The 23869-nt window shown below is 45.7% G+C and overlaps 1 protein-coding gene across 1 annotated transcript; it reads left to right on the forward strand.

Annotated features, from left to right (window-relative positions):
• The first annotated feature begins 294 nt into the window (after positions 1 to 294).
• DTYMK (deoxythymidylate kinase) lies at positions 295 to 23829 on the forward strand. The gene is made up of 5 exons (XM_024214381.2): positions 295 to 504; positions 1652 to 1760; positions 10547 to 10637; positions 22462 to 22659; positions 23167 to 23829. Exons 1-5 carry the CDS (start codon positions 375 to 377, stop codon positions 23275 to 23277), a joined length of 639 nt encoding a protein of 212 aa, XP_024070149.1. The 5' UTR covers positions 295 to 374; the 3' UTR covers positions 23278 to 23829.
• Positions 23830 to 23869: the final 40 nt, after the last annotated feature.

Genomic DNA, 23869 nt, shown 5'->3' on the forward strand with positions numbered 1-23869 from the left:
AGCCAGTAACTCTTCCCCCACCCCCGTCTAGGGCAAGGGTAGCTGTCACCCCCACAGCCGAGCCCGGGGCCGCAGCAGTGTCTCCCCCACAGCCCCTCGTCTAAGGATAGGGGGCCCCGGCGCCAGTGGGGCGCCCCCTGTGTAGCTGCCGATAGGCAGGTGCTCTAGGCAAATCCTGGGCCCCGTCCGTGTGCTCTTGCCCCCCGGCGGGGCTAGGCAGATGGGGTGGGGCTCCGCCTTGGAGGCCTGGGGCAGCCCCTTCTGTCCAAACTGTCCCCGCGTGGCTCTCTATGGTTCTCCGGAAGCAGACACTCCTCCTTCCCGCGCCTGTCTCTCCAAGAGTGGTAACGGTTGTGGCGCGTGCCGCCCTGGCCATGGCGTGCAGACGCGGGGCGCTGGTGGTGCTGGAGGGTGTGGACCGGACCGGGAAGACCACGCAGAGCCGGAGGCTGGTGGAAGCGCTGCAGGCATCTGGGCACCTCGCCGAGCTCCTGCGATTCCCGGGTACGGGGGGAGTCTGGCCCTTCCCACCTTTCCTGTGCGCCCCCCCGCGCCCTGCTGTCCCCAACCCCCGTGATATGGACATGGGAGGGTAGGTGGGGAGCACCACCAACCCCCGTGATATGGGGGGGTACTACAGGTGGGTGGGCACCGCCAAACCAAGTGACATGAAGGAAGTGGGGGGCAATGCTAACCCCTGTAATTGCGGGAATGCTGCCAACCCCCATAACATGGAGGGAAGGGTGGGGCACCGTTACCGCCATGATATGGGGGTCACTGCCAACCCCAGTGACATGGAGGGGACAGGGGACATTGCTAACCCCTGTGGCATGGAGGGGGGAGACACCACTAACCTCACTGACGGGGTTGGGGAAGTTGGGGGAGGCATTAGCACCGTTAACTCCACTGATGCAGGGTGGGGCAGCCCCATTTAGCCCTCAGTGGGGGGCCCTGAGGGGTGCACACCAAGGGCTGGTGATTGCTGTGGCTTTCCAGTAAGCAGTGTCCCCCAAAGTTTGAAAGCTAGGTATCCCTTCAGGAAAATAAAACCAATGGTGCTGTGTCTTGCCCTCCTTTTCGTGCCTGCCATGTACAGTTAGAGGTCTAATCATAAAGGTATATGTCTTCATAGCCAGTGTTTGTTTTGCCCTGGGGCATGCCCCCCCCTCCACTTGGGGAGAGGCCTCTGAAAACATTGGGGAATGTAACACTGATACCTGTAGCTGCATTCTCAGCTGTGGTGTCGCATGGTCCCTTGGCTGTCACAGTGAACCCTTTGTGGTGGGAATGTATTGCCACACTAGAAAGGCCAGGACACACAGCTTTTCTGTCACATTTCCCTACATTTAGTGCATTTACTCCTTTTATTTTTACTCTGCCGTTGAGGTTCTGCTTCCCATATTATGGCACCTCCTGGTTTTTGGTTTGTTTACATTGCAACTTGAAAATTCTCTTTGAGTAGCAATTTTTAAAAATGGAACAGTTGGATTTTCAGAACATGTATGTCCAAGCATGACTGGTTTTAGTTTTGGGTTTAAAATATTTGTTCCAGGGAATTTGTACATGGCGTAAATCTTAAGTCATATTGCACAGTAACTGAAGCAAGAGACTGCATAACTCACCAGACTTGTTCTTGTACTCTTTCTAACAGACAGAACAACAGAAATTGGGCAGCTAATTAGCTCCTACTTGGAGAACAAGAGCAATTTGGAAGACCACACAGTGCATCTGCTTTTCTCTGCTAACCGCTGGGAACAAGTGTAAATATAATTATTTTTTGAGTTTTAAAGTAATGTGCACAGCTTTGAATCCTAAGTATTACCTGCCCACTTTAGGGCACCCACCTTAACCCAGTTCCTAGAGCTCAAGGCATAACCCGGTTGATTTAGGCAGGCCCATTCCCAGTTTGATCCTGCTTCTGAAAACAATATTTTACTCATGACTCCTGATTTCCTATACAGGTCAGGATTGGTCTTGTGATAAATGCTTTCATTGTCTCTCCTGTATATGATATTAGTTGTGTTGAATTTTCGGTTTCCAAAGCATCCCTGGGAAGCCACTGCTCTCCAAGCACACATACTGATGCACCTGTGTCAATTAACATTGTGGGGAATGTTTGTTTCCCAGATCTCCCCTTTGTTGCCCCTACAATGGGACACCCCCATTTGTCATACTGTAGTTGGGCCACTACCTCAGGGGAAGTCCCAGGAGGCGGGCACCACTGTTGGAGTGGCACCAACGATAGAGTCCGTTATGGGAGTTACAGGAGCCCTGTCAGTCAATTCCTCTTGCCTTTCTAACTGGACAACCCTCTGCAATAACTCACTTGTGGGCTTCCCCTCCCATGTCTGTTTTGGTTCTCCTGCCATTATGAGCTTCCTTCATGCCTTCGTTCCCTGTGTGCATCTTCTTTCTCTATTCTGCAACTGATACCCATATCCATGTCTTCCTCTTGCTCCTCTGCTGTCCCTTGCACCTCCATGTTCTCTTCCTCCAACATGCCATGGTGCATCGTGCCCCTTTCCCCTGGTTCCCCTTGGAAATCTGGGGGCCCGTTGGCAAAAGTTACCGCCTGGACGGGTTCCATTCTCCTGTCAGTTCCTTCTTCTGTCCCAGCGTGTCTTGAAAAACTATAGCTGCTTGAAAAATGTCCTGTTTTAACTCGGGGTACCCACTAGCCGGATCTGTGGATCCTAAATTCACCTTCATTTTTGAATTCAAACCGTCTAACTATGCAGTCTTAAAAGCTAAAGCATTGAAATCCAGTTGGGTTCCAGTTACTATTGGCACAATCCTGGCAGCTATGGCCAGTATCTCCTTTTTAATGGCATACAATTCTGGGGACTCACAGGGGCCCTGTACTTTTACATGGAACAATTTCCAGTGTTCTCAGACCAACATTACTTCCTTCCTTCACCCAGTCCCATCTGGTAGCAAGAACACCGTTTGCACCTAACCGCTCCTCAGCAGTCTGTATTACTGCGCAGTCAGAAGCACTAGTACAGGCCTGGGCTAAGACCTCATAATCTGCTGGCCTCCATCCAGATTGTGCCAACAGCTTCACCATCCAGTCCAGACACATGTTCCTTTCTAGGGGTCCCAATAACTGCGCAGCTGCCCATACCTGGTCACTGTTTATCTGGGCCCAAGCCTTATTTTCTTATAACACTGTTCTGACAGCTGCCTGAGCATCCCCTAGTTTCATTTACAATGTAGATACTTTTCCAATCAGGTTTTCTACTTTCAGTTTTAAATGTTCACACTCTCCTGTTTTTGCCTATAAGGCTGTTGCATTCTGTAATGCTGAAGCTTCACTGGCGCACTGCGGTGACTTATACTGAGCCAAATTATCCTTAACTATATCCAACTCTAATTTGTAATCCTTCAGTTGTCTTTCCTGGAGTGCTACCAGGCTGAAAGATTAGTGACAGCTTTCCATAAAGCCCATGCTGCTGCTGCTTTGCTAGCATTTTTTCTTTGTTTTTTGCTTTATGCGTTTACAGAATGCTTTAAACTAGGGCTGTCAAGTGATTAAATGCGCAATTAAACAAGAATAGAATGCTATTTATTTAAATATTTTGGTTGTTTTCTACATTTGCAGATAGATTGATTTCAATTACAACACAGAATACAAAGTATACAGTGATCTCTTTATATTTATTTTTGACTACAAGTATTTGCACCGTAAAAAAACAAAATATATAGTATTTTTCAATTCACCTAATACAAGTACTGTAGTGCAATCTCTTTATCATGAAAGTTGAATCTACAAATGTAGAATTATGTATAAAAAAACCTGCATTCAAAAATAAAACAACGTAAAACTTTAGAGTCTACAAGTCTACTCAGTCCTACTTCTTGTTCAGCCAATTGCTCAGACAAACAAGTCTGTTTACATTTGCAGAAGATAATGCTGCCTGCTTCTTGTTTACAATGTCACCTGAAAGTGAGAACAGGCGTTTGAATGGCACTGTTGTAGCTGGAGTCACAAGATATTTACATGCCAGATGCACTAAAGATTCATTTGTCCTTTGATGCTTCAACTACCATTCCAGAGGACATGCTGATGACAGGTTCTTCTCGATAACGATCCAAAGAAGTGCGGACTGATGCATGTTCATTTACATCATCTGAGTCAGATGCCACTAGCAGAAGGTTGATTTTCTTTTTTGGTGGGTTCTGTAGTTTCCACATCAGAGTGTTGCTCTTTTAAGACTTCTGAGAGCATGCTCCACACCTTATCCCTCTCAGATTTTTGGAAGGCACTTCAGATTCTTTAATCTTGGGTCCAGTGCTGTAGCTATCTTTAGAAATTTCAAATTCGTATCTTCTTTTGCATTTTATCAAATTTGCAGTGAAAGTGTTTTTAAAACTAACAAAATGTGCTGGGTCATCATCCGAGACTGCTATAACATGAAATATATGGCGGAATGTGGGTAAAACAGAGCAGGAAACATACAATTCTTCCCCAAGGAGTTCAGTCACAAATTTAATTAACACATTGTTTTAACGGGCGTCATCAGCATGGAAGCATGTCCCCTGGAATGATGGCCAAAGCATGAAGAGGCATATGTATCTTTAGCACATCTGGCACATAAATATCTTGCAGTGCCAGCTACAACAGTGCCATGCGACAGCCTGTTCTCACTTTCAGGTGACATTGTAATTAAGAAGTGGGTACCATTATCTCCCATAAATGTAAACAAACTTGTTTGTCTTAGCAATTGGCTGCCCAAAAGTATGACTGAGTGGACTAATAGGCTCTAAAGTTTTACATTGTTTTGTTTTTGAGTGCAGTTATATAACAAAAAAGCCCTACATTTGTAAGTTGCACTTTCATGATAAAAAGATTTCACTACAGTACTTGTATGAGGTGAATTGAAAAATATTATTTTTGTTTTTTACAGTGCAAATATTTATAATAAAAAATATAAAGTGAGGACATTTGTATTCTGTGTTGTAATTGAAATAGATATATTTGAAAATGTAAAAAAAATCAAAAAATATTTAATACATTTCAATTGGTATTCTATTGTTTAACAGTGCAATTCATCGCGATTTATTTTTTTTAGTTAATCATGTGAGTTAACTGTGATTAATCAACAGCCCTACTTTAAACTCCTTACAAGCAGACTCAAGGACATCCCTCCCCTGGAAAGAATCTTATCCCCATGGGCATGGACCTTGTTCTGCTACCCATTTAGCAAGGAAGGTGGGCTCTTCAGCTAACCCTCACCCCTCCTGCTCCTTTTCTTTGTTCCCTCCTGAAGCTTCAGAATGGTCATTCTGTCAAGTAGGTAGTGGCCCTTATTGACAAAATGCACAGGTATTCTGCTGCTATTACTTTTCTACAATGATTCACTGTGTGAAGCTCTATCAGTTCAGTCCAAATGACCATAGGCTGCCCACATTCTCCACCACATTTGTTACCTGCACACTCTAGGACACCCACCTTTACCCAGTTCCTAGGGCTCAAGGCATAATCCGATTGATTTAGGCACCTCCACCCTTTCCCAGTTCCTAGAGCTCCAGGCAAAAGGCACCTACCTTTAGCCAGTTCCTAGGGCTCAGGGCCACCCATACCCAATTCCTAGGGCTTAGGGCATACTCTTCTGTGGATTTGCGTGGTCTTTTACCAGTGAAAGAGCCTTACATAGTAATATCCGTAACCTCTATTTATTAACAACCACCAAAACAGAATGCACATGCTACGAATACAATGCTTACCACTCCCAAGAAGGAAGATGAAATTTTCCTGAGGGCCAGTCAGGATCAGGTCATCCAGGGACTCCAGCTTCTGCATGGTGTGATTGGCAGGCTGTTGAGATCTGGCAGCTATGATCTTGGGACTGTGTCCTGGAGTTGGTTCCAAAGAACTTCCTTTTGGACCCCAGTTTATATAGTGAAACTTGAGTCCTGCTTAGCTGTGCCTTAACCAATCATTTTAAACTAAAGTACTATAAAACCATATCTTTCACCAATCCTAGCCCATTATGAAAAAAATCTTTAATCAATCACACCCCACCACCATAGTTGATTTACATCTAGCAAAATTAGTTATGTAACAGACAGAAACCATACAGATAAACAATAGAGAAGTAGGGATCATAAAGGCAAAACAATAAAGAAGTAGAGATTTCACACCCAAACTGTTGATAAGTGTTTCTTTGCCAGACAGAATGCTGTCAAGCAACATTTTCTTTAAACATCTTAAGAGATTCCTTGCTTATCTGGTATGATGGGTACTATTAGTAGGGGTGCCTTCTTAACAGCCCAATATTACATTGTTTTGATATAACTTAAAAGGAAGGTGAGGATGTGACTTTCTGCTTCTTGGCTCATAGCTACTGCTCTCCTTACATGGCTGCAGAAAAAGGCCTCAGACCTTACATGAGGTTTTAGGAGACTCCATCACACAGTGGATTAACCTGTTACCTTGGTAATCTCTTGAAATCTTAATTAAAAGCTCGACTATAAGTGAAAGTGAATTTGGTAGTCTCCTCTTCTTACCACTTCTGTGTGTATCACAAAGTCACCTCCCGATATGATCTGATTGGTATTCTTAAGAGCAGCCTGGAATAGAATTAAGAGTGCCTTAGGTTAGGATTGAGGTGTACTGAAGCATCTGCTAACATCATCTTGAATTAGGCTAGAACTAGAAATCCATCACTTTATGAGCACTAAATTAATTAATGCTAAAATTAAGATAAAGTCTTCATGCTTTTCCTAATGTTGTAGCTGAAGGCACAGAGACTGATGTGGAACGCCTTTCTCCAGCTCTGAATTTGCCATACCAACAAGACTGATTTAGATTTCTCACACAGTATTCTTAATCTTGGGTTCACATAATTTCTTGATTTGTAGTTTATGTATATAGCCCTCTAAACTATAGGGATAACTTGCCTGTGTTCTGAGCAGAGCATCTGTTCTGAATCCCTGATCTAGTCTGTTAATTTTTGGGGGGGGCAGATACCTGCCTATGGTGTGGGAATATTTCTTCAATGTTACCAGGTCTATTTTTGAATTTCCTCTGCCTGGTCTTAAGTAGAGGGAACAGCAACAATCACAGGGTGGATTGAGCTCAGAGGAGAGCACTGAGTGAGTAAATGTGACTCTATGGTAGCAACAGAGAACCACAGCTTCTCCCAGTGGAGCTTGGCATAAGTGGCGTAGTTGTAAGGCGCTAGGGCAGGGGTCGGCAACGTTTAGCACGCGGCTCTCCAGGGTAAGCACTCTGGCGGGCCGGGCCAGTTTTATTTACCTGCTGATGCGGCAGGTTCGGCCGATCGCGGCCCTCACTGGCCGCGGTTCGCCGTCCCTGGCCAATGGGGGCGGCGAGAAGCTGCAGCCAGCACATCGCTCGCCCGCGCTGCTTCTCGCCACCCCCATTGGCCCGGGACCGTGAACCGCGGCCAGTGGGGGCCGCGATCGGCCGAACCTGCCGCGTCAGCAGGTAAATAAAACTGGCCCGGCCCGCCAGGGTGCTTACCCTGTCGAGCCGCGTGCCGAATGTTGCTGACCCCTGCGCTAGGGCATGGATTCTGTGTTTTTCATACAATTAAAAATGGCATTTACCTTCTAAATCGTATTATGCTACTGTCCTGTATGATGATAAAATTCAAAATACATGGTTAACAACATTCAACATGATTCTGACCAGTTCCTAGGACCTCTGATTGAGTCATACTCCCTAAACTTTAATCAAGGGAAATTGTGATGAAACTTCTAAGTGATTTAAGAGGGGTGGGAGTGGCCCAGGCTTTCTACTTCAATATCCATATATACGAAGAAAATGTAAGAACTGCTCATTTGTGAGCAGTTCACTGCTCACCCACCTAACAAATGCTATTGCAAGCTTATGGCTTGATGCTGAGCCTCTCTCATTAGAACTTCAGTGAGAGTAGCAGGTGCTTAACACCTCTCTGGAACAAACTCCCCCAGGCTAAAACTTCCAAACTTTGGTGCCTACATTTGCACTGAAATAAGGCCCCAAGGCTGCAATGAGCTCTACGCAGGCAGACACTGGCACTTGTGTGGAGGCCCGTTGATTGCAGTGTGTCTCTGGGCATGCATTGGGTCCACCAGTGGAGAGCTTGTTACAGGATCTGACATGATTTTCTATGTGCTGAATGTGACGTTGCACCCCATAATGCTTTATAGAAATATGCTTATGAGTGTAAATATGACATAAGTGGAATGTTTTATGCTAGATATGCCATGTAACATATCTTTGCAAAGGTTATGTTCTACTGAGTGTATTCATCCTATTCGTATGCATGTATCATTTTTATATCTGAAGTTATGAGTGTTGGCTCTGTGCTTGTATTTAAAGTTTGCTGTAGGAAGCACCTAAGGCAGATTTGGTCAATATAGTGTGAAGGGGTTATTCAAGTAATTGGGAGCACTTAGCTAACAGTGGACCTTGATAGATGCCAATCCACATCTGAGCTTTCCTGGGAACATTCGGGCTAACATGGGCAATGGCGTCGGCCTGTAGAGAACTGAGTCATGCATGGACATATGACTTGCCCATGTGACTCCAAAACTCCATCTTGTAGCTGTGATTCTAAAGTGGGGAGAGAGGGGTTTCCACCCACAAGAGACTATATAAGCCCTTGGAAACCCCTCTATTTTGTCTTCAGCTGGCTCAAGAGAGAGCCTCTCCACCCCAAAGGATACCTGAAAGAAACTGGAACAAAAGACAATAATTACAGGGGTGTGAGCAATTGGTGGACCCAGACTAGGAGGAAGTTTAGTCTGTAAAAGAAGCTTATTGGAACATCTCTGAGGGTGAGATTTACCTGCATTTAGTTTCCTACTGTATTAGGCTTAGACTTGTGTGTTTTGTTTTATTTTGTTTGGTAATTTACTTTGTTCTGTCTGTTATTACTTGGAACCACTTAAATCCTACTTTTTATATTTAATAAAACCACTTTTTACTTATTAATTAACCCAGAGTAAGTGATTAATACCTGGGGGAGCAAACAGCTGTGCATATCTCTCTATCAGTATTATAGAGGGCGAACAGTTTATGAGTTTACCCTGTATAAGCTTTATACAGAGTAAAACAGATTTATTTGGGGCTTGGACCCCATTGGGAGCTGGGTATCTGGGTGCTGGAGACAGGAGCACTTCTTAAGCTGTTTTCAGTTAAGCCTGCAGCTTCTGGGGGATGTGGTTCAGACCTGGGTCTGTGTTTGTAGCAGGCTATTGTGTCTGGCACAACCAGGCAAGGTACTGAAGTCCTAAGCTGCCAGGGAAAACGGGCTTAGAGGTAGTCCCAGCACATCAGGTGGCAGTCCCAAGGTTTCTGTGACCCAACCTGTCACATTGAGGCCCCTTAACTCCCTTTGAAATTAATGTAGTGTGAGAACTCTCAAAATCAGCCCCCATATCTGCTTCCTGGCATCAGAGGGTGAAACATTCTTAGTCCCTGCTCTCACATGGATCAATTGCAAAATTGAGGCCTTAGAGTGTAGTCTCACTAAATCTCTTGCTGCTGAGATGCTCTTAAAGAACTGGTGTTCTTCCCTTCATTTTTCAAGTTAAGCTTCAGCTCTCTTGCTTTATGATGAAGTATGCACTACACTATTTATTACAGAGAGTGGGTACTGCCTTTAATATGATCTATTGACAGTTCGACCTGGATGCTACTACTTTTGTGCAATAAGTGGTAGAATGATGTAGGGTTTTAGTCAAACCAGACTTTTACAAGGATAATGGTTTAAATTTGTGAAAAGTAGTGCTGTTAGCTGGAAATCTGTAAAATAGAAAATAAGTTTCACTTTTTAAAAGCTGCATTTTTCCAAAGGCTTATCTGATCCTGCTGAGGCTGGTGGTAGCTCATTCATATCTAATGCCAAGCAGATAGAGAACATGCATGAATTCTCAGCATGGAAGACAGATGCTTGAGTCTTGACACATTATTGTCCATTTTGGGTGAAGTTCAAGTGATTTCTTGCCCAAGAGACACATAGTCCTTATTGTATCTGCTACACTAAATAAAAAAATTGAACTAAACCACTCGTTTGGTCCCAACTGTAGATACTTTCAGCTTGGCTGTGACTTTGTCCATAGGTCATTTAACTGGATGAACTAGTGCTCTGCATTACCATGCAGTAGACTTGAGATTAGTGGCTCTGGAATTTGCTTTTTATGCTGGGAGGTTATTTGCTCAGCCCCTAATAAAGGGCAGGATGAAAGTAGCACTATTTCAGGCAGCAGCAGCCATAGCAAGCATCCTTCTTGCAGCACTGTTTGTCTCTGAAAAGAGTCCCATCCAGTCCTCCTTGGCTGGAAGGATAGTGATGAACAAGGTTGGGGTTGATTTTCAGAGCGTTGAGAGACTGTGGGGGACAGAGCTTATAAACAAAAATCACAGCCTCGACTGACAAAGTACTGTAACCCCACAGTTGCTGGAGATCACTATAGCCAAGTGCATCAACTAATTGAAAAGAGCCCACCTGCTGTGTCCTCTGTGTTGAATTCTTATCATTTCTGCCTGGGTACAGTGGAGTATGATGTGTCTTTTCTTTCTGTTGTTCAGGCCGTTGATTAAAAAGAAGTTAAATCAAGGCATCACTTTAGTGGTGGACAGATACGCTTTTTCCGGGGTGGCCTTCACAAGTGCCAAAGAGGTGAGTGAATGAACAGAAAGGCAGTGTCTGCGTCTAATTGGGAGGGCACTGTACAAATGATAAACAAAAGAAATAGTATTTTTCAGTTCACCTCATACAAGTACTGTAGTGCAATCTCTAGCCTGAAAGTGTAACTTACAAACACAGATTTTTTTTTGTTACATATCTGCACTCAAAAACAAAACAATGTAAAACTTTAGAGCCTACAAGTCCACTCAGTCCTACTTCTTGTTCAGCCAGTTGGTAAGACAAACAAGTTTGTTTACATTTACAGGCGATACTGCTGCCTGCTTCTTATTTACATTGTCACCTGAAAGTGAGAACAGGCGTTCGCATGGCACTGTTGTGGCTGGTATTGCAAGGTATTTAAGTGCCAGATATGCTAAACATTCATATGCCCCATCATGGTTCAGCCACCATTTCATGTTGATGATGCTCATTTAAATTTGTGACTGAACTCCTTGGGGGAGAATTGTATGTCCCCTGCTCTGTTTTACCTGCATTCTGCCATATATTTCACGTTATAGCAGTCTCTGATGATGTCCCAGCACGTTTGATTTACGAACACTGTCACTGCAGATTTGACAAAATGCGAAGAAAGTACCAATGTGAGATTTCTAAAAATAGCTACAGCACTTGACCCAAGGTTTAAGAATCTGAAGTGCCGTCCAAAATCTGAGAGGGATGAGGTGTGGAGCATGCTTTCAGAAGTCTTAAGAGAGCAACACTCAGATGCGGAAACTACAGAACCCGAACCACCAAAAAAGAAAATCAACCTTCTGCTGGTGGCATCTGACTCAGATGATGAAAATGAACATGCATTGGTTCACTCTGCTTTGGATCGTTATCGAGCAGAACCCATCATCAGCATGGATGCATATCATAGAATCCTAGAATATCAGGGTTGGAAGGGACCTCAGGAGGTCATCTAGTCCAACCCCCTGCTCAAAGCAGGACCAATCCCCAACTAAATCATCCCAGCCAGGGCTTTGTCAAGCTTGACCTTAAAAACCTCTAAGGAATGAGATTCCACCTCCTCCCTAGGTAACCCGTTCTTGTGCTTCACCACCCTCCTAATGAAAAAGTTTTTCCTAATATCCAACCTAAACCTCCCCCACTGCAACTTGAGACCATTACTCCTTATTCTGTCATCTGGGACCACTGAGAACAGTCTAGATCCATCCTCTTTGGAACCCCCTTTCAGGTAGTTGAAAGCAGCTATCAAATCCCCCCTCATTCTTCTCTTCTGCAGACTAAACAATCCCAGTTCCCTCAGCCTCTCCTCATAAGTCATGTGCTCCAGCCCCCTAATAATTTTTGTTGCCCTCCATTGGACTCTTTCCAATTTTTCCACATCCTTCTTGTAGTGTTGTGACAGATTTCTGTTACCAGTCTGTCCGGGGCATCAGGTGATCAGGCTGAGGCCGCAGGATCTTTAGGGGAGGAGATGACGGAGCACACCAACGGTCTAAGTTTTAAAGCTTTATTAATAAAATAATAAAACAACAGCGGTGAGTGTTGGGACTGCTCCCACGTCACTCAAAGGAAGGAAGAAAGCGTTAGTAGCTCAGCCCTAACCCACTTTCATACTCACACACACATGACCCAAGGCTGGCCAAGCCTAGGTGTAACATAAGAAGAAGAGGGGGAGGGGTGGACGGGAGTTCTTGTACTGTGCACGGGTCGTCCAGGGTCCGCTGTGATCTCTGACTTGCTTTGGCTCTCGGGAGGGTTTTTAAGTCCTGGGTTCTTTTGGGGGTGTTTTCGTTTTAGAGCCCTCTGTTCCTGGTGCTCTTTGTACCAGTCCAAACCGGCTCGCTGTGGCCTCCTCGGCTTCTCAAAACACACCGGCTCCAGAGACTTTGTTTTCCCCCCGTTGGCCTTTGCCATCTCATTCGCTCTCACTGTTCTCACTTCTGTCTCTGCAGCCCTGCTCAACTTAGTTCTCTTCTCACAGCTGGGCAGCTGCAGATTTCTCGTCGAGCCCATGACCTTGGATCGGGGCCAGCGTCTTATCTTCACACGGAGCTAGCTAAAGTGTCGAGTTAACCCGTTCTCTGCCCTCTTCCTCCTTCCCCCTCTTGGCCTCTTGCAACCTGCAAAGGAATCTTCCATTTCACACTCACACCTTTGACCCTCCCCCGAAATGCCTTGCGATGCTTGCAACCACGTTAGCAACATTCAATGCTGATTTGCCTCCCCATGGGACCCCGAGGGAGGGAGTCCTTGGGCCTGTGACAGCGTGGGGCCCAAAACCAGACACAGTACTCCAGATAAGGCATCACCAATGTCGAATAGAGGGGAATGATCACATCCCTCGATCTGCTGGCAATGCCCCTACTTATACAGCCCAAAATGTGGTTAGCCTTCTTGGCAACAAGGGCACACTGTCGACGCATATCCAGCTTCTCGTCCACTGTAACCCCTAGGTCCTTTTCTGCAGAACTGCTGCCAAGCCATTCGGTCCCTAGTCTGTAACAGTGCATGGGATTCTTCTGTCCTAAGCGCAGGACTCTGCACTTGTCCTTGTTGAACCTCATCAGATTTCTTTTGGCCCAATCCTCTAATTTGTCTAGATCCCTCTGTATCCTATCCCTACCCTCCAGCATATCTACCACTCCTCCCAGTTTAGTGTCATCTGCAAACTTGCTGAGGGTGCAATCCACGCCATCCTCAAGATCATTAATGAAGATATTGAACAAAAGCGGCCCCAGGACCGACCCTTGGGGCACTCCGCTTGATACCGGCTGCCAACTAGACATGGAGCCATTGATCACTACCTGTTGAGCCCAACGGTCTAGCCAGCTTTCTATCCATCTTATAGTCCATCCAGCTCATACTTCTTTAACTTGCCATCAAGAATACTGTGGGAAACCGTATCAAAAGCTTTGCTAAAGTCAAGGAATAACACGTCCACTGCTTTCCCCTCATCCGCAGAGCCAGTTATCTCGTCACAGAAGGCAATTAGGTTAGTCAGGCATGACTTTCCCTTGGTGAATCCATGCTGACTGTTCCTGATCACTTTCCTCTCCTCCAAGTGCATCAGAATTGATTCCTTGAGGACCTGCTCCATGATTTTTCCAGGGACTGAGGTGAGGCTGACTGGCCTGTAGTTACCCGGATCCTCCTCCTTCACTTTTTAAAGATGGGCACTACATTAGCCATTTTCCAGTCATCTGGGACCTCTCTCGATCGCCATGAGTTTTCAAAGATAATGGCCAATGGCTCTGCAATCACATCTGCCAACTCGTTTAGCACCCTTGGATGCAGTGCATCCGGCCCCATGGACTTGTGCTCGTCCAGCTTTTCTAAATAGTCCTGAACCACTTCTTTCTCCACAGAGGGCTGGTCCCCTCCTCCCCATGCTGTGCTGCCCAGTGCAGTAGTCTGGGAGCTGACCTTGTTCATGAAGACAAAGACCAAAAAAAGGCATTGAGTACATTAGCTTTTTCCACATCCTCTGTCACTAGGTTGCCTCCCTCATTCAGTAAGGGGCCCACACTTTCCTTGACCACCTTCTTGTTGCTAACATATCTGAAGAAACCCTTCTTGTTACTCTTAACATCTCTTGCTAGCTGCAACTCCAAGTTTGATTTGGCCTTCCTGATTTCACTCCTGCACGCCTGAGCAATATTTTTATACTCCTCCCTGGTCATTTGTCCAATCTTCCACTTCTTGTAAGCTTCTTTTTTGTGTTTAAGATCAGCAAGGATTTCACTGTTAAGCCAAGCTGGTTGCCTGCCATATTTACTATTCTTTCTAAACATCGGGATGGTTTGTTCCTGCAACCTCAGTAAGGATTCTTTAAAATACAGCCAGCTCTCCTGGACTCCTTCCCCCCTCATGTTATTCTCCCAGGGATCCTGCTCATCAGTTCCCTGAGGGAGTCAAAGTCTGCTTTTCTGAAGTCCAGGGTCCGTATTCTGCTGCTTTCCTTTCTTCCTTGTGTCAGGATCCTGAACTTGACCATCTCATGGTCACTGCCTCCCAGGTTCCCATCCACTTTTGCTTCCCTCTGGAATGGTGGTTAAAGCATGAAGGGACATATGAATCTTTATCGCATCTGGCACATAAATATCTTGCAACACCAGTTACAACAGTGCCATGCGAATGCCTGTTCTCACTTTCAGGTGACATTGTCTCCTGCAAATGTAACCTTAGAAAGGAAGAATCCCATGCACCACTACAGGCTGGGGAATGACTGGCTAAGCAGCAGTTCTGCAGAAAAGGACCTGGGAATTACAGTGGACGAGAAGCTGGATACGAGTAAGCAGTGTGCCCTTGTTGCCAAGAAGGCCAACGGCATATTGGGCTGTATTAGTAGGAGCATTGCCAGCAGATCGAGGGAAGTGATTATTCCCCTCTATTCAGCACTGGTGAGGCACATCTGGAGTATTGTGTCCAGTTTTGGTCCCCCCACTACTGAAGGGACCAAACTGGAGAGAGTCCAGCGGAGGGCAGCGAAAATGATTAGGGGGCTGGGGCACATGACTTATGAGGAGAGGCTGAGGGAACTGGGGTTATTTAGTCTGCAGAAGAGAAGAGTGAAGGGCGATTTGATAGCAGCCTTCAACTACCTGAAGGGGGGTTCCAAAGAGGATGGAGCTAGGCTGTTCTCAGTGGTGGCAGATGACAGAACAAGAAGCAATGGTCTCAAGTTGCACTGAGGGAGGTCTAGGTCTAGGTTGGATATTAGGAAACTATTTCACTAGGAGGGAGGTGAAGCACTGGAATGGGTTACCTAGGGAGGTGGTGGAATCTCCATCCTTAGAGGTTTTTAAGGCCTGGCTTGACAAAGCTCTGGCTGGGATGATTTAGTTAGTTTTGGTCCTGCTTTGAGCAGGGGATTTAACTAGATGACCTCCTGACGTCTCTTACAACCCTAATATTCTATGATTCTAATCAAACTTGTTTGTCTGAGCGATTGGCTTAAGTCTGACTGAGTGGACTTGTAGGCTCTAAAGTTTTACATTGTTTTAGTTTTGAATGCTGTTATTTTTTGTACGTAATTTGACATTTGTAAGTTCAGCTATCATGATAAAGAGATTGCACTACAGTACTTATATTAGGTGAATTGAAAATACAATTTTTGTTTTTTTACAGTGCAAATATTTGTAATCAAAAATAAATATAAAGTGAGCACTGTACACTTTGTATTCTTTGTTGTAATTGAAATCAATATATTTGAAAATGTAGAAAACACCCAAAAATATTTAAATAAATGGTATTCTATTGTTTAACAGTGTGATTAATCACATGATTAATCGCGATTAATTTTTTTAATTCCTTGACAGCCCTAATTTATGGTAATTACTACTCACTTCTGCTTAGAAGATTGGTTCATTCAAGACCTTCATCTGCTCTGCTAGCCCAGAGAAATTGGAGGCTATTTAAGAATTTGCCTCTAGCCCTGGAATCTTATAGGAGATTAATGAAAGGATTTATATTTGTAAGTGAGTGGCAAAAGCTTTGTAGGTTTAACAAATTGGCTTTCTACCATCTTTAGCGACTCAGACTTGAAGGCCAGAATGGACCATTGCGATCAGCTAGTCTGACCTCCTGCACATCATAGATCACAGAACCTTACCCACTCACTCCTATAACAGAACCATAATGTCTGACTGAGGTCCTGAAGTTTTCAAATCATGATTTAAAGACTTCAAGTTACAGAGAATCCACCATTTACTCTAGTTTACACCTGCAAGTCACCTGTGACCCATGCTTCAAAGGAAGGTGAAAAATCCCCAGAGTCTCTGCATATCTGACCAGGGAGGAAATTCTTTCCTGACCCCAAACATGGCAATCGGTTAGACCCTGAGCATGTGGGTAAGACCCACCAGCCAGTCTCCTGAGAAAGAATTCACTGTAGTAACTCAGAGCCCTTCCTATCTCGTAGTGTCCCATCTCCAGCCTTGGGAGATATTTGTTACTAGCAGTCGCAGAACAGCCACATGCCATTATAGGCAACCTCAACATACCACTCCTTCCATAAACTTATCAAGTTCAGTCTTGACACCAGTTAGGATTTTGCCCCTACTGCTCCCTTGGAAGGCTGTTCCAGAACTTCTCTCCTCTGATGGTTAGAAACTTTCGCATATTTCAAGCCTAAACTTGTTGATGGCTGTTTATAGCCACATATTCTTGTGTCCACATTGGCCTTTAACTTAAATAACTCCTCTCCCTTCCTGGTGTTTATCCCTCTGAGAGAGCAATCATATCTCCCCATAGCCTTTGTTTGGTTATGCTAAACAAGCCAAGCTCCTTAAGTCTCCTCTGTAACGTATGTTCTCCATTCCTCTGATTACCCTAGTAGCCTTTCTCTGTACCTGTTCCAGTTTGAATTCATCTTTCTTACACATGGGAGACCAGAATTGCACACAGTATTCTAGATGAGGTCTCACCGGTGCCTTGTATAATGGTACTAACACTGCTCTCTCTCTACTGGAAATACCTTGCCTGATGCACTAGCTTTTTTTCATAGTCACATCACATTGGCTGCTCATAGTCATCCTTTGATCAGCTAATACGCACAGACCTTTCTCCTCCTCCTATTGCTTCCAACTGATAAGTCCCCAGCATATAGCAAAAATTCCTATTGATAGTTCCTAAGTGCATGACTTTGCACTATTAAATTTCATCCCATTTTTATTACTACAGTTTTCAGGATCATTCAAATCTTCTTGTATGATATTCCAGTCCTTCTCTATATTGGCAGTACCTCTCAACTTTGTGTCATCTGGAAATTTTATTACCACACTCACATTTTTTGTGCTGTGGTCATGAACGAAAATGTTGAATAAGATTGGTCCCTTGTGACCTTTGCATTCTTTTCCTTATGCAGTTGCATTCACATGATCCGTCACAAGAGTAAATCGCCAGCCTAAGAGGTAACAACGCAGTGTCTCCATAGCCTATTTGACAGCAGGGCATTCTCTCTTGACTACTGCGTACTTCTGTTCTCTTGGGAGCAGCTTTTGCTTAGGTAGAGGATCGGGTGTTCTTCTCCAACCAGTTGTGACAGAACCGCCCCCAACCCCACCTCGGAAGCATCTGTTTGTAAAATAAATTCCTTGTTAAAGTCCGGGGCTATGAGTATGGGGTCATTATAGAGGACTGTCCAAAGGTCTATGAATGCCCCCTCTGCTGCATTGGTTCACTTCACCATGTCTGGACCTCGGGCCTTCACCAGGTCCGTTAGAGGACTTGCCCTAGTGGTGAAGTGGGGAATAAAACGTCTGTAATAGCCTACCACACCTAGGAACGTGCGGACCTGCTTCTTTTGGGTCATCTGGGGCCAGTTTTGAATCACCTCTTGCTTATTCGTTTGGGGCTTCACTATGCCCCTTTCTACAATATATCCCAGGTACCTAGCCTCTGCTAGCCCTATGGCGCATTTAGCGGTGAGGCCAGCCCGCCTTAATGTGCGCAGTACTGCCTCAACTTTCTCCAAGTGGGTTCCCCAGTCTGGCGTATGGATGATGACATCATCCAGGTACGCGGCTGCATAACTAGTATGGGGGCGCAGCAGTTTATCCATGAGGCGCTGGAATGTGGCCGGGGCTCCATGTAGCCTGAAAAGGAGGACGGTGTACTGGAATAGCCTGTCCGGGATGGAGAATGCTGTCTTTTTTTTAAGCTTCTTTGGTCAGGGGAATCTGCCACTACACTTTTGTCAGATCCAGTGTAGTCAAGAATCGGGCACTACCCAGTCGGTCAACCAGTTCGTCAATGTGTGGTATGGGGTATGCATCGAATTGGGATACTTCATTCAGTCGGCCAAAGTCATTAAAGAATCTCATGGTACCGTCAGGTTTAGGCACTAGAATGATTGGACTGGACCACTGACTAAGATTCTTCAGTAACCCCTTATTCTAACATTTTCTTTACTTAGGCCTTGATTTCTTCTCTTTTGGCTGCTGGGATTTGGTAGAGTCTCAATGTTACCTTGGCTCTGGGGATCGTGCAGATATGGTGATAGGTCTCAGTCGTCTGCCCCGGTTTTGTAGAGAACACATCTCGGTTGCGATTAATCATGTTGGTTGCCTCGATCTTTTGGATTGGCGTCAAGTCAGGTGATATCCTCACTTGCTCGTGTAAGTTATCCTCCTGGGGAAGGGTCTCCTGGGTGACTAAGCATGCCTCTCGATCGTGCCATAGTTTTAGAAGATTGATGTGGTAAATTTGCTCTCGTTTCCTGTGGCCTGGCTGCCACACCTTATAGTTCACCTCTCCCATGGCTTCGATCACTTTGTAGGGTCCCTGCCACTAGGCCAACAGTTCACTTTCTGCTATGGGCACCAGGACCATCACTCGTTCCCCTGGTTCGAACCGTCAAAGCTTTGCTTGGTGGTTATAATGAGTTTGTTGGGTCTCCTGTGCTCTCTCCAAGTATTCCCATATAATGGGCTTAACTCGGGCTATCCGATCCCTTATCTGCAGTACATGCTCGACTATGTTCCTTCCGGGATTTGGCTCCTCTTCCCAGGTTTCTCTGGCTATATCCAATATGCCCTGGGGGTGGTGCCCGTATAGTAGTTCGAACGGAGAGAAACCCGTGGAGGCTTGCAGAACCTCCCAGATGGCAACATGAGGTAAGGCAATAGGGTATCCCAATCTTTCCCATCCCAGCTCACCACTTTCCTGATCATGGCCTTAAAGGTCCTATTGAACCTTTCCACAAGGCCATCTGTTTGCAGGTGGTATACAGAGGGCTGTAGGGATTGTATGTGGAGCAGCGAACGGAGATCTTTCATCAACTTGGACACGAAAGATGTCCTCTGATCAGTCAATATCTCCTTGGGTAGCCCAACCCGGGCAAAGATCTGTACTAGCTCCTTAGCTATTGTCTTGGAAGCCGTGTTGCATAGGGGGACGGCTTCCGGGTATCGGGTTGCATAGTTTAGTACAACAAGCACATGTTGGTGGCCCCGAGCTGTCTTCTCTAGGGGCCCAACCAGATCCATGGCTATACATTCAAATGGTACCTCTATTATTGGACAAGCTATCAAAGGGGCCCACAAGTGTGGACATGGGCTATGTAGCTGACGCTCTGGACAAGAGATGCAGTATCGCCGGACATCTTCGTGTACTCCTGGCCAGAAGAACCTCCGCAGGATCCGTGCCTGGGTTTTCTCTACCCCTAGGTGTCCTCCAAATAGGTGACTGTGGGCGAGGCTCAATATGGCTTTTTGATGTTTTCATGGCACAAGAAGTTGATGTATCTCTTGCTCCTGCATTTGCACCACGCGGTACAGGAGATCTTTCTTCACTATAAAGTAAGGTCCTGGACCCCAGACCTTCCCATCCATGGGGATTCCATCTATCTTGGCCACCTCTTTCCTAGCATTATCATATCTAGGGTCCTCTGCCTAGTCCCGCTCGAAAGTCTCTCTCCTGGAACTAACCTGCCCGAGCTCCCAGGGGCCGGCTTCTGCTTCTTCCAACGGCTTGCCACCGTCACGGCTGGGGCCAGCCTCTGGCTCACTTTCCGTGGTCGTAGTTTCTCTGATGGCTGCTCGTGTCCATCTGCCTACTAGGGTGGTCTTCTGGCCCTGGTCAGGATCCAGGTTCCCAAAGCTTTCGCAGCCTTCCTCTCTTTTTTTTGTCTTCCAGGTCTTTGGGGGAGCTGAGAACAGATCCTGAGAAATCTCAGCAAACATCGGGGTTGACATTCCCCCGGCGACGAGTCGCTGTCCTCAGGGTCCCCACCTCCCTCCAGTCTCTCCGGGGGGAGTAAATTATCAAACCGTGGATAGTCCCTCCCAATGACTACAGGATATGGGAGTTTAGGAACTACGCCCACTGTCACCTCAATGGGGTTCCCCTGAACCTCTATCTCCACCAGGATGGTGAGGTAATGGCTCACGGCCCCCTGCACACACGTCACTGCTACGCGTTTGGCTTGTAGCAGCTGGCTACTTTTTACCAGCGTACCCGATATAAGGGTGATAGCACTCCCAGAGTCCACAAGCACTGTAGTCTTTGCTTCGTTTATCTTCACCGGCCTGGTGTAGTTATGCGGGGCTAATGCAACGCATGCAAGGTGGATAAGGGAGCACAGGACCTCCTAATCCCCCCAAGTTACATTGCATAGGCTCCTCGGTGCTGGGACACTCTGCTACTATGTGTCCCCATTCCCCCTATGCATAACATCTATAATTGCTTCTAATCATTCCCCTATCACGGGAGTTAGGGGGTTTAATCCCAGGGTTCCCCCCACTCAGGCCAATCCCTTCCTTCTGGGGTCCCTGCTGGTTTTTGGCCCCCCCTTCTTCCACCTAGGACTCCCCACGGGTTTGGCTGCCCAACCTTCCAGGGTTGGGGTCGGATGCTTGCTTCAAAAGGGGCCTTCCTTGGGTAGTTGGGTCAATTCCCTGGCTGCCATGCGTCTTCCTACCAGCGTGATCATCTCGTCATAGGTGGATGGATCGTTCTGGCCTACCCATTTGTGGAGATCTGCTGGCAGTCCTTGCATGTAATGATCCATGACCAGGGTCTCCAAAATCTCCTCCGGGCTGCACACCGCGGGCTGTAACCACTTCTGCGTGAGGTGTATGAGGTCGAATAGCTGGGACCTCAGGGGTTTGTTCTCCTGATACTTCCACTCACTGGACATCTGTGCCCGTACCGCTGCCGACACCCCTGATCGTGCTAGGATCTCTGCCTTCAGCCGGGTATAGTCAGTGGCGTCCATGGCAGGCAAGTCAAAGTAGGCCTTCTGGGCCTCTCCGCACAAAAAGGGGGCAAGAATGCTGGTCCACTGCTCCTGGGGCCACATCTCATGCTGAGCAGTTCTTTTGAATGAGAGGAGATATGCCTCTACGTCAACTTCCAACGTCATCTTTGGCAGACAACCAGTGGCCCTCAGGGTTCGCGTCCTGTCGGACCCCCGGGCCTGGGTGGTGAGGATCTTCAGCTGGTCCACTACCTCTCGCAAGAGGGCATGATCTTGGGTCGCCTGACCCATTAATAATTGAATGGTTTCCTGCTGTAGCGGCATAGACTCCTGTTGCAGCATTGCCTGAACCCGGGTGGCCTGCTGCTGGGCTGCCATGGCTTGTACCAGAGCTCTTACCACCTCCTCCATTGTGGTACAAAGCAAACAAACAAAAAAATCCAAAACCCCAGTGCACATTTTTTTTTTTTTACCCTCTCTTCCACCACGCTGTGAACGGTGATCCCGCTCCTGAAACCAGTTGTGACAAAGCTCTGTCCTTGTCTCTGTGGGTCCCGCGTTTCCTGGCGGATTTCACTAGCCTCACAGGCTCACTATGATCCTCCATGTAGCCCTTCTCTCTCTCAGTGGTTTGAGCATTGGCCTGCTACACCCAGGGTTGTGAGTTCAATCCTTGAGGGGCCATTTAGGGATCGGTCCTGCTTTGAGCAGGGGGTTGGACTAGATGACCTCCTGAGGTCCCTTCCAACCCTGATATTCTAATTATTTGAAAAAGTGACTCAGTGTTTAAATGTCTGTGATCTCATTTGCCAAGGTGCTAAGCACCTGTAGTTCATGTTGACTTCAGTGAGAGCTACAAGTGCACAGTACCTCTGAAGATCAGGCCATAAGTATTTGGGGTGTCTTTTCTAGTATACGTAAACTGGGCTGTTGTCAGCTGGTGTAAATTGGCATAGCTCCTTTGAAGTCAATGGAGCTACATAGATTTACACCAAATGAGAATCTGGTCCACTTGTTAGTAGTAGTTCTTCAGTGGATGTTCATTTTCCCCAAGTCTTTTTCCTGCTGGTCTCTTGTTGATCTGCTCTCTCATTTTCATTGTTTTTTTTCTTCCACCTCTGATTTATTTCTCCTTCTCACTTTGGACAGAATTTCTCCTTGGATTGGTGCAAACAGCCTGATGTAGGGCTTCCAAAGCCAGATTTGATCCTATTTCTTCAGTTGAGCACGTTGGAGGCAGCAAAACGAGGGGACTTTGGAAATGAACGCTATGAGAACAGCTCCTTCCAGGAGAAAGTTCTACAGAACTACTACCATCTGATAAAGGACAAGACTTTAAACTGGAAGGTAAGGGAATAACCTTCCAGGAAGGCTCTAGATGGGTCAATGAATTAAAACTAAACTTCTCAAGACTTTATCCTTTGGAGCCCCCTTCAAAGAAAAACTGTTGTATAATATAAAGGGTTTTCTAATCCTTGAAATTAAACAGTGAAGACAAAAGTGCTACAATGTAGCACAGTCACAGGGAGGTGCCATCTTGACCTTCTTATATAGGTAGGATGCAGGAATTGCAACTCACCATTTGAATGACTAGAACAATAAGATATCAAGCTTGATATAAAACTAGATCAAGAAAGTAAGTGATCACTTCAGCAGATATTAAACTACTGTTAATTAACCACATTTTTAAAAATACAGAATTTATGTACAACTGCATTGAAAACCTGACTTCCCATTCATGCAGATGGTGACCTGCATTTCCGTGGTCTAGATCTACTGTCTTATTTTCTCTTCTAATGAAAGCGTTGGGCACTGAGAAATGTTTTAAATGTAATGCTTTTATTTTGGAAACAGACAATTGATGCTTCGAAGAGCATTGAAGAGCTGCATAATGAAATTAAGTCTTTCACTGAGGAGGCTATGCAGGAGGTTCAGAATAAGCCCATAGGAGCACTCTGGAAATAGAATTGGCTTTTACTCCACCCTCTTCCTGCAGCATATTCTGCTCCAGATCTGATTGAAGGGGAACTGGCATCTCTCAGATCTTCCTCAGACAGACTCCTTCACCTTTAATAGCTGCAGTTTAGATCACAGAGCATTGTTTTTATAGACCAAAAATACCTTGGAGACCTCTGGTTTTATCTAACTCCTCCTCTGTAAATTGGATCTTACAAGCCATCTTCCTGGTGTATTTTATAAATGCAGACTTTATTGTAAATCTTCCTATAATCCAGGCACAAACCTTGTGCAGGAGCAATGACAAAATGTATAAAACAAGTAATGGTAAGTGGAACTTTTGGCTAATTACCACAATGAGTTATGGTAGTGGGACTTGAGGTGGGGGAGATTGGGTTGTGAATCAAGAGAAGGGGAAAGGGGTTTTTCTACATTTGTACTTAGAGAACTGTCATTTTCCATAATCATATGCCTGTGGGATTCCCCTTCCCATAACTTATTTAACATACTAACTCAAACTCTTAATTTGTGTAAGTCTTGCTAATAAATTAGTGCCTTTTATTTTAGTGTCCTTTTTTGTGACAGCAACAAATATTTAAGT

The sequence above is a fragment of the Terrapene carolina genome, unplaced genomic scaffold (assembly GCF_002925995.2).
Source record: "Terrapene carolina triunguis isolate 2854851 unplaced genomic scaffold, T_m_triunguis-2.0 Scaffold837, whole genome shotgun sequence".
Taxonomy (NCBI): Eukaryota; Metazoa; Chordata; order Testudines; family Emydidae; genus Terrapene; species Terrapene triunguis.

Coding starts and splice junctions, on each gene's coding strand:
- DTYMK (XM_024214381.2), top strand. CDS start 375: ATGGCGTGCAGACGCGGGGCGCTGGTGGTGCTGGAGGGTGTGGACCGG. Junction 1,761..10,546: donor GCTAACCGCTGGGAACAAGT/GTAAATATAATT, acceptor TCTGTTGTTCAG/GCCGTTGATTAAAAAGAAGT. Junction 22,660..23,166: donor ACAAGACTTTAAACTGGAAG/GTAAGGGAATAA, acceptor TTTTGGAAACAG/ACAATTGATGCTTCGAAGAG.